Source organism: Podarcis tiliguerta (assembly GCF_965153285.1).
Source record: "Podarcis tiliguerta genome assembly, chromosome: 2".
Taxonomy (NCBI): Eukaryota; Metazoa; Chordata; class Lepidosauria; order Squamata; family Lacertidae; genus Podarcis; species Podarcis tiliguerta.
Window position 1 is genome coordinate 73,082,169 of NC_139535.1, and position 16,002 is coordinate 73,098,170.

Here is a 16,002-nt window from a genome sequence, read left to right on the forward strand (position 1 = left end):
GGCCACTGTGGCGTAAAGCTTACAAGTGCTGTCATTGGATTAGATCAAGCCTGAGTGGCTTAATTTTTAAGCTGACAGGAGTACCTTGGTTCTCGAACAGAATCCGTTCCAGAAGTCAGTTTGATTTCTGAAAACGTTCAAAAACCAAGTGCTCCAGAACCCTGGAATGTCGGAATCTGCTTTGTGCAGAATCTGACCCATTGGTCCACTTAGCTCAGCACTGCCTGCACTGACTGGCAGCAGCTCTCCAGGATTTCAGACAGGGAACTTTTTCAATCCTACTTAGCAATGACAAGGACTGAAGCTGGGACCTCCTGCAAGAAAAGCAGGTGCTCTATCACTGTTCTACGGAGAGGGAGGGAGGGAGAGAGAGAGAGAGAGAGAGGAGCAAGAGGGTGAGAGAAGCAGCCCATGATGCAAGCATAAGACTTTCGCTTCCGGAGTCCGGATACCAAGAGAGCGGCTCCTCCATTCTTTGTGCCCGCTTTCTCGGTGCCGGGCGAGCGCAGGGGGCAGAGCGCGCCACACGGGCGCACACGCTGCCTCCGCCAAGGCATGCCAGGGAGGGGAGCGAAACGGTAGCTGTGAGGAGGACTCGGGGAAAGCGGGGGGAGGGGGGGGGGCGAGAAATCAGTAGGGACCAAATGGATGGTACTGACCTGGAGGCTCATCTACAGACGTTCTCTTCGACCCCCCTGTTCCCGGCTGGCCCTTCCCCTTCCCAAAAGCACCTCGGGCGCGCAATTGGGAAGAGAGGCGAAAGGCGAGGAGGGGCGCGAGTGGGCGGGGAAGGGAAACTTGAGAGAAACTGTTCGCGCTGGGGTCCAGCTTCTGCCCCGCCCTGGCGCAAGGAACAGGAATTTCTCCAAAAGGGAGCCTTATCAGCCTTGCTGGTTTCCCAGCAGCGCAGCCGGACGGGGAGGTCAATGGGTTACCCAGGAGCGCAGCTGTAAACACCTCCGGAGAGGGCGGGAGAAAAATAAAGGGGGTGGGGGGAGGCTGCCCGGCGCAAACTGGAACGGGGCAATAATCAACAGGGTGTTTATCCGCCCCCTCCCCCGCGCACTACCTTACCAAACAATGAGAGCGCGGGAGGGGGGCGCCGCAAGTTTGCGAAGAGGAAACGGGTTGCCAAGTTGTTTACAGCCGCGTTGCTGCCCGCTGGCCTGAGACGCTGCCCGGCTTATTTGCTCAAACTAGCTCGTCTGGTCCAGCCACCTGCGCAACTCCCCCATTTCTAGGATCTCTCTCTCTTTCTCTCGCTCGCTCCCCCCCCCCCCTCCTGTGCCCTTGAAAAGAGAGGTTTTTCACCGCTGGTTAAACTTCAACTGAGACTGCAGAGCTGCCCTTGCTCCTTGCCACCCGTCTGGAAAGGAAGCAAAGGCAGGGGAGAAGGGTGAGAGCTAGATTCCTGTAGGGCCGGAAGGTTCAACTGTGGCTGGCCATATGTGCTGGACTCCAACTCCCATCAGCCCCAGCCAGCAGGGGCAGTGGTCAGGGCGGGCGGGAAGTGGTGTCCAGTCCAGCAATATCTAGAGATCACTAAGATAGCCACTGCTGGTGTAAGTCTGAGTGGCTATTTCTGGTAAGTTTCCCTCTTATTCCTTCTTGCCGCGTTAGGAAGTTAAATGGATTTCCAGTTGCTGGCTGAGTCTGGCCCCGGTGCCTGCATGCAGCGGTGCCCTGGATGAGGGCCAATAAACGGAGTTTGAAACCTGACAAGACCAGTTTGGTTCCCATGTCTGGGAGGCAGGCCAGTTACCTGTTATGAATTTGGTCAAACTCTCTCTGAAGGATGAGGTATATGGTCTCTGGGTGCTCCTAAGTCCATCTTTGTCGCTGGAAACGTGTTTTTAGCAGCTAGGGACTCATTTTTTCATCTTAGGTTGGTTTAAGACTACTTAGGTTGTAGTTATGTGTTTTTTTCATGCTGTAAACTGCTCTGAGCATGGTTTGAACTGTGGAAAGACGGCATGCAAATGAAATCATGTATGTATATGTACAACATGTCATGGGCATAGCCAGGATTTTTGTTAGGGAGGCAGGCCTTTTGTGGTGGGGGGAGAACCTCAGTTTGCTATATATTTTATTGATTTTTATTGATGGGGGGCTGCCCCCCCCCCAGCTATGCCTATGACAGCTGTGACCATTCCTAGACCACAGTGGCCCAGACACTGGAAATCTCAGTACTGGATTACTGCAATATGTTCTATGTAGAGCCACCCTGTCAATTGGTCTGGAAGCTACACTTAGAGCAGAAGATGGCAATAGCAGACAACACTATTGCTGAGAGAATTGCACTGGCAGACAGTGTGCTACTGGGCCCTAGCTAAGGTGCTATTGTTGGTTTATAAACCCCTAAGCAACTTGGAACCAGTTTGCAGGAGGGACTGCCCCATTCATTTCTGCCCAAGCAGTATGTTTGTCAGCCAAGGCACTTTCCTGATGCCACATGATGCCCACTCTACAACCACCAGAAGCAGAGCTCCCTAATGTTGTGGACCTCCCTCCCAATATGTATTAAGCAAGCTTCTTCTGTTTAATCTTTAAGAAGTTTGCTCAAAACAAAACTATCTAACCAAGCCTTCCCTGTAGTAGGACCAGCTTTGCAGTTCTTTGATTGCTAAACAGTTTTTAATATTTTTATTTTGTCAAATGTTAATTGTTCATTGCTTAGGGGAAAGTGAGCAGCATAGGAATCGGAATCTGAGAAATAAATAAACTGTGTGTGTGTGTGTGAATATGTATAATAGCTTAATCCATAAAAACATAGGGTTGTGAGTTTGCCTGTGAATGGACCTGCCACCATAGTTTTGCCCTAAAATGATGACTGATAAGAATCTTGGATTTGGTACCATGATCTTAGTATTTCTAAATGGCTGTGGACTGTCCCCTGCAAGGATAGTTCACTTGGGGTCATGTTTGACAGAAGTGTGTGGTGCATTGTGAGCAATAGCAGATGGCAGGGTCGGGTAGCAGGGCTTATCCAACCTCCCTTCTGTGAAGTCACTGTTGTTTACGGGGGGCGACAACAACAAGGTGTCGGTGAGGTCGGTGCTGCAAAAATACAATTCCTTAACCTACACCGGAGATAAATACAGGGCACTGAGAGCCAGTGTGGTCTAGTGGTTAAGAGCGGTAGTCTCCTAATCTGGGGAACTGGGTTCGCGTCTCCGCTCCTCCACATGCAGATGCTGGGTGACCTTGGGCTAGTCACACTTCAGCCCCACTCACCTCACAGAGTGTTTGTTGTGGGGGAGGAAGGGAAAGGAGAATGTTAGCCGCTTTGAGACTCCTTAAAGGGAGTGAAAGGCGGGATATCAAATTCAAACTCTTCTTCACTCTCTGATCAAGAAACTCAACCAGCTCCTGACCAACTGCCCTGATCTAGCCCAAAAGCTGCTTGACCAGATCTATGACAATTCTGTGAATGATGACCCCTAGGCAATGCTTGAACGAACTTTTTACCCAAGCCAATAGGGTGTTCCTGCTGGTGCACTTGCACAATGCTGACCTTACCCACTGCCTTGCCCCTCCCACTCTCCCTCATGATAAATCACAGTGATTCCACTGCCGGGAGGTCAGGTAAGCACCATGACCACCCCACCTTACCATCCACTACAGATTGTGTTTGAGAAAGAAACAGTAGCTGGCAGTTTTGGAGGAAACAAAGGTGGAGGAGAGAACGCAGAGAGTTTCTAGAAGCGACTAGCTGAAACTGGCGGTGCCACCTTGGAGGCGGCCGCCCAAGTTCTCTCTCCTTTCTAGAAGTGCTTGTTTGCCTCTGTTTATTGTTGCCCTGTATTTTTGCAACCAAGAGTCTCCGTGCTCTCTCATCCGAAGAGAAACAAAACCAGAAGTGCTGTCCTTGGAATTTCTCGTCGCTCAGAAGAACACATAAACAACATGGCTGATTGATTCACTAGTCAAACATAGAAGAACGTCAGAAGATCCCTGCTGGACCACACTAACGGCTTGCTTAGTCTAGCACCCTGTTCCCACAACCAAATGCCTCTGGGAAGCACACAAGCAGGGCATGAGGGCAAAAGGCCTCTTCCATGGTTACTCTCCAGCAGCTGTTATTTATGTTAACTTCCAATACTGAAGATAACATAAAGCCATCATGACTAGGAACCAATGATAGCTTTATCCTCTGTGACGTTGTCTAATCCCATTATGTTTATTCACAGATCTCTCTATGAAATCATAAATGCAACCATGCCCAATGCCTCCAAAAGGGATGCACGTCACAGGAAGCATGCAGAACAATTCTGCCATTAGAAATCTCTACGCATGTTAATTCCAGAATGAATTGTTACTGGGGAATATTTTGTGTGATGCAAAATGCTCATTGTCCTTCATGGAGATTCTGAGGTGGACTGTAGATTACACTGCCGGTGGAAACGGGCCTGTTTGTTCAATTTATGGCTCACCTGGCATTCCAACCTTTGGCAGACATTCATTCAAAGGGAATCTGAAGAATGCAGCACAGAGTTCATCCAGGGGCGAAACAAGCCTTTATTTTACCCAGGTCAAAGACCCAGTTTGGCGCGCACACACACACCCCACACACAATTGCGTAAACACACATACAGGCAGGGAGCCTCAATGCGGCCCCTCTGGAGGCTTCACCCAGGGCAAAAAAAACCCCCAGCTAGCTCCCTCACCCTGCCCCATAGCTATGGCACTGAGTTCATGATACAGCGGTGCCTCAGGTTACATACGCTTCAGGTTACATACACTCCAGGTTACAGACTCCGCTAACCCAGAAATATTACCTTGGGTTAAGAACTTTGCTTCAGGATGAGTACAGAAATCATGCTCTGGCAGCGCAGCGGCAGCAGGAGGCCCCATTAGCTAAAGTGGTGCTTCAGGTTAAGAACAGTTTCAGGTTAAGAATGGACCTCCGGAACGAATTAAGTACTTAATCTGAGGTACCACTGTATCCATCAAAGAACATGATACATTTAGCTGCTTGGAAGACTGAGCAGGGTTTTGTTTTTTTGGAGGGGCAGGGAGAGAGGAAATGGGAAGGCTACTTGCTTGCTTCAGGGTGGACAGGATTTCCTGGCAGCCTTTAGAAGGCAGGATGCAAGAAGTCCCTGCTGCAGGCATTTTGGCTGCTATTCAAGCCTGCAAGGGCAGCATCTTGATGCTACTGCAGGGGTAAAAAGCCAGGGGTAGCCAACAGGGTGCCCTCCAGAGGATGCAAGATGATATAACCCCCCTCTTTCCTAACCACTGGGCTGGCCATACCAGCTGGGGCTGATGGGGCCTGGAGTCTTAACAGATATGGAAGGTACCATGTTCGCTACCCCTGGTGCCATGTTGGCCGCAACATCTCAACGTACAAAGTTTATTTGGGTTTGGGAAAATTTGCTACCAATGTGATGGCAGCTTTAGCAATAATACTCAGGATTATAAAGCACTTCGAGAGTTCAGAGCACACACATTATTTCATTAACCAGCAGTCATTACACCCGGCATGACCTCTTTCAACCCAAACAACAATTTAAGAGAGAAAGATCACAGTCTCCTTAACAATCCTCCAAACCCTCATGTTATTCCTCAGGAACACCTATATTATTGTGACTTTTTGTTTTTTAAAAAAGTATACACAGCACATGCTCTCTAAATGCCCCTTTTTGTGGCAATTTCACCTTCAGTTAAAATCTAAAATAGTACCCTGATCTTGACTCAGATTGTTCTGACCAAGGTGAAAAGGAATATCCCAGCTGCCCTGTAGCTTTAGCATCTCTCTTCCAATGTGGTAACATCCTCTTTTAGCCAGAGCTTCCTGATGCCACCCATTATTAGAAATACAGAAGTTCTCACTCCTCAATGCATATAACATCCCAGTGCCTTCGTGTTCTTGGGATTCATCTGCAAAGCAGTAGCTCCTAGCACTACAGGCCTTTTCTTTGGGGGAAATCAAGAAAACATCTGTAAACTGCACTCATTTCCTCTCCAAAGGAGCCAGCCCACAAGAGGCATGCAAGCACAGAAGGAAAGAAAACCCCAGGGAGCCTTGCCTTTAATGGGATCCAAAGTGCCAACTCCCTTCCATCCAGGAGAAGGGCGGGTTCTTCCAGTGCCTGCTTCTAGCTCCTGGTCTCGATTCCTTGGATGGCAGGAACAGTTCAACATGGGACTCCCACAGCCTGCAGAAATCTTCCATCTAGTTTTAAAGGGGCAACGATACCGTCCAGGTGGAGAATTGCTCCTTGCTGGTTGATTCCCCATCGCTGAAGCAGCAGCAGCCAAGCAGAGGTCACTTCTGCCCCACCTTGGAGCTGCTTTTTCACTCTTGGACTGTGATTTTGTTTTGCTGCTAAGCTTTGCTAGAAATATCCCTATCTTGCATCTTCAACAGTGCTAAGTACCCTTAAATCCATCAATAATGCAGGGTGATCAATGGCCTTTTGATGCAGGTAGAGTGCAGGCATCAACCTGCAGAGCGGGATGTCATAGGCCTTTGTGGAGATGTGGGGCCACACAGGGATCTGAAAGGGAATTTCAGGGAACCCAGATGCCTTGGGGAGTTGCTAAGGGGGCTAGGGGCTGCGCAGTTTGAGGCCGCTGCTTCAACTGCAGTGCACAGCATTAAAGGGATCTAATATCTGTAAGAGCTGTTCCTTAATACTTGGACATGGGAAATGCACCTTGACCGCAGTCTAATGTATCTCTTGGACTCACTTTGCCACTCAGTTTTTCCCCCAACTAAGTGTTTGTGGGAAATATAGCACTGAAAGATAATCCCAGCACCTAATTTTTGAGAGTCTGCATGAAATTTGACTTTACCAGAATCTTGTGCTGACTTGAAATGTTTCAGTTTTTAACTTTTATTAAAATAAAAAAAATCCTTCCAGTAGCACCTTAGAGACCAACTAAGTTTGTTATTGGTATGAGCTTTTGTGTGCATGCACACTTCTTCAGATACACAAAGCTAAGTTTGTTATTGGTATGAGCTTTTCTGTGCATGCACACTTCTTCAGATACACAAAAGCTCATACCAATAACAAACTTAGTTGGTCTCTAAGCTGCTACTGGAAGGAATTTGTTTATTTTGTTTCGACTATGGCAGACCAACACGGCTACCTACCTGTAACTATAACTTTTATTAAAGCATTTGTATTCTGTGCTTTGCAAAATCAAGGCATCACCAGTGCTTCTTCAGGAATAAGGGAAAATTACAAATCCAGTGAACAGAATTATGCGTAACCTCCCTCAGTATGGATAGCCTTCCACAACCTGGGGCCTCCAGATGTGTCCAGTCTTTACAATAATCAGAGTGCATCTCGTGGCCACACGGAGGGAGGCCTTTTCTGCAGTGGCACCAACCCTCTGGAAAACCCTCCCCTGTTCAATCCAAAATGTGTCAGCTGTGACTCACTTTAAATACAAATTAAATATTTGTTTGTTCAAGCCTTTAGTTTGAACTCATTATTTTGATACTGGGTTTTTATTGACAGTATGTATTTTTTGGTTTTACTATATCTGTATTCTAGTCTTGATTTTGTGGCTAAGTAACATTATGGGAGGGGATTTCCTAGGACTAATGTAAGACTGCGAAACTGCCTTGTTATTTTTGCTTTGGATGCTGCATGTTATATTTATGGAAATGTGGCTTTTTGCATGTTACTATATTTTTGTTCTGCCATGTTATAATGAAATTGTTACTATGCGATTGTTTTGCTACATTATTCTGAAATTAATATTATGTTACTGTTTTGCTACATTATTCTGAAATTGATATTGTGTTACTCTTTTGCTATGTTATAATGAAATTCTTATGTTATTGTTTTGCTGTGTTATTATCAAAAGTTTTTGTAGTGTTTGTTTGAGATGCATCCCTCTTTATTTGCTGTAAACCTTTTTGAGCATGATTTTTTGTGTGTGTGGAGAAACAGCATACAAATAAAATGAGTGAGTGGATTTTAAGGGTTTTCTATATTAACTGCTTAGAGATTTTTTATGTATATATTCCATTGATGAATTAAACAAACTCCCATCATCCCTAACCATCGGACATTCTGCCTGTGACTGATGGAGCTGTAGCCCAGCATCATCTGCAGGCGGCAGGCTGGGGAAGACCAATTTTCACATTTCACCATACAGTCACTGTCATAGGATTTCAGGCAAAATAGATGGTGCATGTCCACTGCAGAAACAATGAAAGAATGTGTGTGTGTATATATTTGTGTGTGTGTGTGTGTGTGAATTACAAAATGTATAATACCGCTTAACTGTAAATTAAAACCTGTAGACCATTTACAAAGAATATAAAATATACATTTCAAATATTGAGTATACAGTAATGTTTTAGGTTATTTTAAAAATAAGAATCATGGAATCACAGAATCGTAGAGTCGGAAGGGACCCCAAGGGCCATGTAGTCCAACCCCTGCAATGCAGGAATCTCAGCTAAAGCATCCATGACAAATGGCTGTATATTCTTATGCACATATATGTACATACATACCATATATTTTTATGTACTTACTTGGTGCTCTGTCCTGCATCCAGACATTTCCAGAACAGATGGACAGAAGTCCTTGTAGTAGGTTCATGTGCTTAGTCTGATGTGTTGAAGCACAATGTGTGCCCTAGCATCAAATAAAACACCACGTCACCTCAGTCATATTGTTCTCCTGGTGGCTACAGTTCTGTTTAGAGATGGGGGTGCGGGGAATGAATTTGTTCAGTCATAAAAGAGGAATCAATTGTCAGATTATAAATATCTGGGCCTACAGGGAATGGAAATCTAACTTGTTGTTTCCAGATGAAGGCAACTCCTTCCTTTAGAAATCCCCGACAGGAATTCTGATAAAGGACTCGATGCCAACAACCCTCATTAAAATAACTTAATAAACCTTCATCTCGTTCCCTATATTCTACGATCCATTGCCAAGCAGTCAAAAGGCCCATTGTTACTGGAATATATGCTGTCTGAACAGGGGGAGGTTCTGTACTTTATCTGTGGGTTTCTTTGGGGGAATCTAAACTTTCCAGAGTGTCAAACACCTTCTAGCTGCAGGTTTTTTTTTTTTTTTTAAAAAAATCTGCAACACTAATAAACAGTGGTGGAATAGACTTTCTCTTTTACTTCTCTGTTTTTAAAAACATGGGGGGGGGGACATTTCAATAAGTGCTTTAATTGGATTTGGGCTGCCTTGCATTAGTTTCCAACTTGACTCCTTTGGTAAAGCACTGAATATGATATTGTTTGTTTGTTTGTTTATGTGTCAATCATCTTAAAATGTTCAGAAACCCCTTACTTGGCCTAAACTGGCAAAATGACAGTTCTGGAGAAAGGGCTTTAAAAAAGAGAGTTTTGCTTCCTCTTTCCTGAGTGTCGGGAAGTTCACAGCAGCAGTGAGAACATCAGTTTCCTTTTGAGCAGAGATCACTAGAGATGGACAGTACAGAATTGCTCAGGTGGGGGGTGCTTTTGTCTTGAAATGTCCAGCTTGAAAAGGAATCATACAGCTTCAGCCAGGAGGAGCAAAGGCTTCAGTTCTAAGGCAACACCAGGCTCTGCTCCTGGCTCTGTCATATCCAAGCACAGAAGCCAGTCTGCTTCAACGATCTGCTTTCAAGCCACCAACACAGTTTGAAGCAAAGCACCTTCCTTCAAGCTCCCATTTTCAAAGCATCACTATGTGGTGGACTGACAGGAGCTGGATTTAGGGGCAGGTGTGTGGGCTGCTAAGCTTGGGGTAGGGTTGCCATATTTTGACATTTGCCAACTTCTACTTTAACTATGGATCGCTGTGACCAGTGCCGGATTTATGTATAAGCTAAACAAGCTATAGCTTAGGGCCCCACTCTCTTGGGGGCCCCCCAAAAAATTAAAGGAAAAAAACTGGATGTACATTTTCAAAATATAAGATAAAAAAATGAATAAAATAAAACCTACATACAGCAACAGTGTTTTGTGTTGTGTAGGCTCTTATGATGTAGGTAATGGGCCCCACCTGCTAGCCTGCTCCCTAAAATATCACAGGTTTGCTCATTTCTATATATAATACCTAATTATTTCACTATTAATATACTTCTTCTTAATTGTATTTCACTATTAATATACTTCTTAATTGTATTTCAGTTCAACAATTTATTTGATAAAATGCATATTTTGTTACATGCAAATGGCTTTTGATACCTATTAGGTCCATAAATTACCATATAGAATATATTCAACACAAAAAACAGCAACAATTTGTTGTTGACAAAGGACAGCTGGACATATAAAGGGCCCCATTACCTTCAGTAGCTTAGGGCCTCATCAAACCTAAATCCCACCCTGGCTGTGACGACTCTACCCATGAAAAAGAGGATGCGTCCTAGAAAAAGAGGACATATGGCAACCCACTGGCTCCTGTCCAGACTACCTACTCAGCTATCCCATCAGCAGCTGAAACAGTAGAAAGAGCTTGTCTTCCACTGTAAAGCTGACACTGACTTGCACGGCTAACATTGCACCAGCATTTGTGTGTGTGTATTTTACAGGAATATTTACAACCTCAGTGCCCATTCCACAAACAGCGAATTTACAAGTGGTCATAGGCATGTTTGCATGTAAATGTATCATTATTATTTTTTGTGACAGGGAACAATTACATCCAAAATCATATGCCACCATTGTGAAAGAGGTTGCAATGTGTTTTTTTAAAAAGTATTTTAAAGTAGAACAAGCAAAGGGAAATGCTGAAGCAACTCCTCACACGGGACACCATTTGGCCTAAGATCAACACAGTGGTTAGGGACAAAGATGCTTCAAATCATTTTTTATTAAAATTAGCAAGTTCTACAAATAGCTTGGAGGTGGGATGGGATTTTGTTTAGTTAAACAGAGCTGGGGGTAAAGGTTAAACACCATTCTTGGTCCTTATCTGAATCCCTTCCTCAGGTTTTGCTTTTAAAAAGACGGAGATGCTGCTTGTGGATTTCTCATATCACGTCAAGTTTTGCTCTGCATTAATCCTTGAAAGTGGCTGCATGCCACTGTGTCTCTTAAGGTTCCAGCGCACAGGGATTCTCTTAAAAATGAAAAATGGAAAAACCCTGTTGTGACACTTAGAGGAGCAAACTCTGTTAAGTATCTGCAGTTTGAAACAATAGCGTAAGAGTCGTTCTGTGTTAGAGGCAGTATGAGTACTGGTTGCTGGGAACTGCAGATGGGGAGACAGTTGTGCTCAGGTTCTGCTTGTGGGACTCTGATGGGCCTCTAGATACTGGAGGACACGGGCCTTTGGCCTGATCCAGAAACTTATGCCCCCACTGTGGATGGATGTGTGGATCCAGAACTGGCCTCCATAGTCACTTACGTATGGACTCATTGTTAAAACCGTGTTTATGGAAGACAGTCTTACTCGGCTACGAGTGATCGCCAAAGAAGAGGAAGAGGAGGAGGAGGAGGAGGAGGAGGAGGAAGCAGGCTTGTCTTATGTTCTTATGATAAGACTCAGAAGCACAGCTACGCATTGAAACAGCACCATCTATTGGACTAGTGCCTCTACCTGTTAGCTGACACTGTTGCTTTTATAATCAACAAAGTTTAACCCTGATGACTGACTGCACATTGTCTTAAGTTCCTTGACTAGCTGGAGATTTGATTAGAGGAGAGTGAGAGGAGATATGATACAGTGGTACCTCTGGTTAAGAACTTAATTCGTTCAGGAGGTCCGTTCTTAACCTGGAACTGTTCTTAACCTGAAGCACCACTTTAGCTAATGGGGCCTCCTGCTGCTACTGCTGCACCACCGCCAAACGATTTCTGTTCTCATCCTGAAGCAAAGTTCTTAACCTGAGGTACTACTTCTGGGTTAGCAGAGTCTGTAACCTGAAGCGTCTGTAACCCAAGGTACCACTGTAAAATGTAAAGGTAAAGGGACCCCTGACCGTTAGGTCCAGTCGTGACCGACTCTGGGGTTGTGGCGCTCATCTCGCTTTATTGGCTGAGGGAGCAAACGTACAGCTTCCAGGTCATGTGGCCAGCATGACTAAACCGCTTCTGGCGAACCAGAGCAATGTAGTCATCTTCAAATATATAAAGGACTATCACAAGGAGGGTGAAGCAGGCTCGTTTTCTCCTGCTAGGACCCGAACCAATGGATTCAAGTTACAAGAAAAGAGATTCTGACTAAACATCAGTGAGAGCTGTTTGACAGTGGAATGGACTCCAATGAGAGGTGGTGGACTCATCTTGCATGGATGTTTTTAAGCAGAGGTTGGATGTCCATCTGTCATGTATGATCTAGAGATTTGTACATTACAGGGGATTGAACTAGATGACCCTCAGGGTCCTTTCCAACTGTAAAGTTATATGATTCTAACTATTAATAACTATAAAAATCAACAACTGGTGATAAAAGATCCTTTGCTAGCCTGAGCTTGGGAGAAAGGGTGGGTATAACTATATTAAATAGTAATTTGCCACTAAGAGAACATACACAATTCTGAATAATACAAACTCTCTCTTGTTAATAATTCAAACATCTTCCATATTATTTCACTAATGTTCCATGAAAAGCTTCACTTTGTCATTTTTAAAAACTCATTACCCTGGCATAATAAGAAAACATCTTTGCTGAATAACTGCAAGAATAAAAATGAGGCAAATGACATCTTTCTAGATCCTATCCTTCCTTTTAGTCAACAGAGGGCAGCAGATACTTGTGCCAAGCATTTGTTTGGTTCCTGAAAACACCTCCAGCACATATGGCTCTCTGTACCGCAGCATCCTCAGAGATCATAAAAATCATAGCGTTTGCGTACTGAGAAGAATAATGGGGGACAGACCCACGTAAGACACACTCTGACTTCAGTACATTACAGAACAGGGACTGCCCATAGAACACCATTAATGTTTAAGATGTTAAGAGTTTGAGATTTCTAATAGAGAAAAGAGCACATGTTCGTTCTTAGACTGATGCACAGCTATCAAGAGAGACAGAAAACTCCGAACGCCAGAATGAGTCAGTCACGGTGAGCAAGTTATACCACTTGCTGTGAGGATGCTCCTAGTCTATTTATTAACACAGACTATGCTGCTCAAACTTCTCATCTTTTCCTGGCATATCTGGTACATTTTGAGTGGACAAAAAGTGAAATTATGGTTTACCAGTGTTAATGCCGATACCTCAGATCCACAAAGTATTTAGAAAGTCAGGCCTCTGGGGACATCTGAAGTCTGACAGAGCAATCCGAAACCCCCTCCCCTTACACTGGGTTGGGGAGGGGGTTTGGATTGGGTGGAGGTGTCCCTCTGCCTAGCCCAGCATTTTGGGCTAAGATGGCCTCCCTCTGGCTCCCACCAACTGAGACAAGCATCATTCTTCCAGTATGCCACAAATTGTGGGTGGAAGTGCCATTGGTGAGATGCCCATCAGTAGCAGCAAGTGGGAAGACATGAAGTGAGATGTTCCAGAGGTGGACCAGGGGTGCGGGTCAGCCAATCTGAGCCTGATCAATGTGCCAGCTTCAGGCTGGCATAGAAAACATGAAGCAACATTTGTATTGCACTCTTAACTTGAGAACAGGATAGGATAGCCATTACCAGAGGACAAAAACGAAAACAAACCTCCCCTAAACATCTAGGCTTCACAGATTCTTTAGACAAGGCTAAACTTACACTCATCCAGGAGGAATGCATATCTTTCTCAATACTGATTTTAAAGACCTAGCTACATTTATTTAACAAAGTAGTTAGGGGAAAAGAAAAGTCTAGTCCATTTCAAAATAAATGTCTAAAACTGGGTAGTTGGATGGTGCCCTGCCACATCTACACTGCTTGTTCTGAGACAAAGAGAGGGCAAAATATTACAAAAGATTAACCATTTCCAGAGGTGTGTGTTGTCAAAGACTAGAAGCAATCAAGATGAAATCACACAAGTCCTCTATACTACATGGTTAAAGGGCAAGCATGGCCCCTGCCATGCCTCCTTGACCTGGGGCCCTTGAGATATTGTTAGACTCCAGTACCCATCAGCCCCAGATAGCATGGATAATAGTTGGGGCTGATGGGAGTTGTAGTCTAAAATCTTTGGAGGGCAGCAACTTGAAAAAGACTGCACTTAGGTGGAATGTACACACATACAAAAACGTTTGGAAAATGCATTTTTAAAGCGTTTTTTAAAAATGCATTGAATTTTCCATAAGGCTCACCATCACTATCAAGTGTCACATTGCATATTGCACTTAAAACACACTTAAAATGTTTTATTTGCAGCTGTATAGCTGAGTCCTATCTGGCCAGATTTGTAGGAAGGTTAGAACTCCTCTCTGAATTTATGGGTGGAAAGGTGGGATACAAATGTAAACATAAAATGATTTATGACATAGCACAGACTGAATGTGGACAAAAACACTGCACATTGTCTTGGTAACCCCTGCAAAACTCTGCAGTAGACTGTCATTAATATGGAATATGGGTGAAGAAACAAGTCCTAACATTCAGGAACAAAATAAAACCCAAATCGAGCAGGAATGACTTTGATTTTTAGTTTCTCTGGAAAACAACGAGAGGAACATAAGGAGACTAACAGAGCTTGTGATAAAGTCACTCCAGTAATAATAGAGAAAAATTAAATGTTTGCCAAAACTGTGCTGTGACTACATGTCTGTGTTTTCTTAACAAAGACTCTGCAAAATAGCAGGGTAAACAGCCAAAAGTCTCCTGGACAGATGAAAGACATATGGTGGTTTCACAAGGATTTTCAGAGCTTAAGAGGAGAATAGTTTGGGTGTACGTGAGGTCATCAATGTGGCACATATAGGCACCACAATACCCCCAGACACATCCTTTGTCACTTGGCAAAGCCACCTGCTCCTCCAAATTTTTGCCTGGGTGTGTGGAGGGGGAGTTGTGGAGTAGGGTGCCTGTTTTTCTCTGTTCTTTGTTGTTTTGGATGTGTGTAGCTGAGCTTCACCAGCTTTTTTTGTGTGGTGCCCATAACAGTTTATTTCACTTCCAAAGGTGCATAGTCCAAAACTCACTCCTCCAACTCCTCCAACAATGGGCAAGAACCATTCTGCCAAATTAAGCAACAATATCTTCAGAAGCATCCAAATCTATTCAGCTTGGAACAGTTTGGTCTGCTATTTTTTTTTCAAATTGACATCCGGCAGTTTCCAAATGTAGATGAAAACAAGCTCTTCCATCTTCAGAACCAGAGTACCAAGTTTGGCCATGAAAGGTGACCAATTGCTTAGAGAACAGATGGACAGAAAAACAGACAATCCACTTTCCACAGTATATATTAGACTGGCAGAAAGCACCCTATGTTACCCAGGAATTGTTAGAAGGCAAAACATACTGGCATTTGGAAATTTAATGAAATATATATGTGTGTGTGTGTGTTTTCTAAGGCTGTACACAACCCCTCCATCTGATCCAGGTCTGGCCAGGATTTAACCCAGCTGCAGCTCCAAACCATTGTGGGAACCAACCCTAGGGCAGGAGTCAAAGAAGCAGCTGCATGCATGGAACAAGACCTGCTTGCACAATGGGAGTTTTCCTCTTCTTCTCCCACACACCCGGAGTATTGGGGGGAATCTACCCCTAATGTTGTCAGCATTTAAAACCCCCAAAGTAAAGCATACATCTGGAGAAGTAGGAAACACTGCCAGCCTTGGATTCCCACTCATGATGCACTGACACAGCCTGCTTCTCTGTAGCATCTGCTTTGGAGAGCGCCAGGCCCCCTTCCTCCAGTGGGGTGTGGCCAGTGGCGAAGCTGCATGCTCTGGCACTGGGGGGGGGCAGAGGGCAGGCGGGGGTGTGGCTGGGATGCATCCTTGGGGGTGGCGGCGCATATTCTGGGGGGGTGGCACGTTGCCCACTGTGATGTGCTGTGCGTCCCGGGGGTATGGCGCACTGCCTGCTGGGGCATGGCACCCAGCACGGTGGGGGTACATGTGGTGCATTTGCAGGGCAGCTGTGATGGTACCTCCCTCCCTGATGGTGCTGGGGGCGGTGCGCTCCCCTGCCCCCCCCCCCGT

General features: G+C 44.9%; 1 protein-coding gene across 14 annotated transcripts in view; it reads right to left on the minus strand.

Moving 5' to 3' along the window:
- SH3TC2 (SH3 domain and tetratricopeptide repeats 2) overlaps positions 1–8,679 on the minus strand; it is a 49,077-nt gene extending 40,398 nt beyond the window's left edge. For 2 of the 14 annotated variants that reach the window (XR_014508750.1, XR_014508751.1), the window contains exon 1: positions 660–1,512. Coding sequence is in view for 2 of the 14 variants with exons in the window: in XM_083430705.1 (XP_083286831.1) it covers positions 8,504–8,570 (67 nt within the window). In the remaining 12 variants the exon portion in view is untranslated. Of the gene's footprint in view, positions 1–282; positions 301–659; positions 1,513–8,503 lie in introns of those variants that run through there. The other 12 variants (XR_014508752.1, XM_083430706.1, XR_014508753.1 and 9 more) reach the window with 10 other exon arrangements.
- Between the last annotated feature and the right edge of the window lie 7,323 nt (positions 8,680–16,002).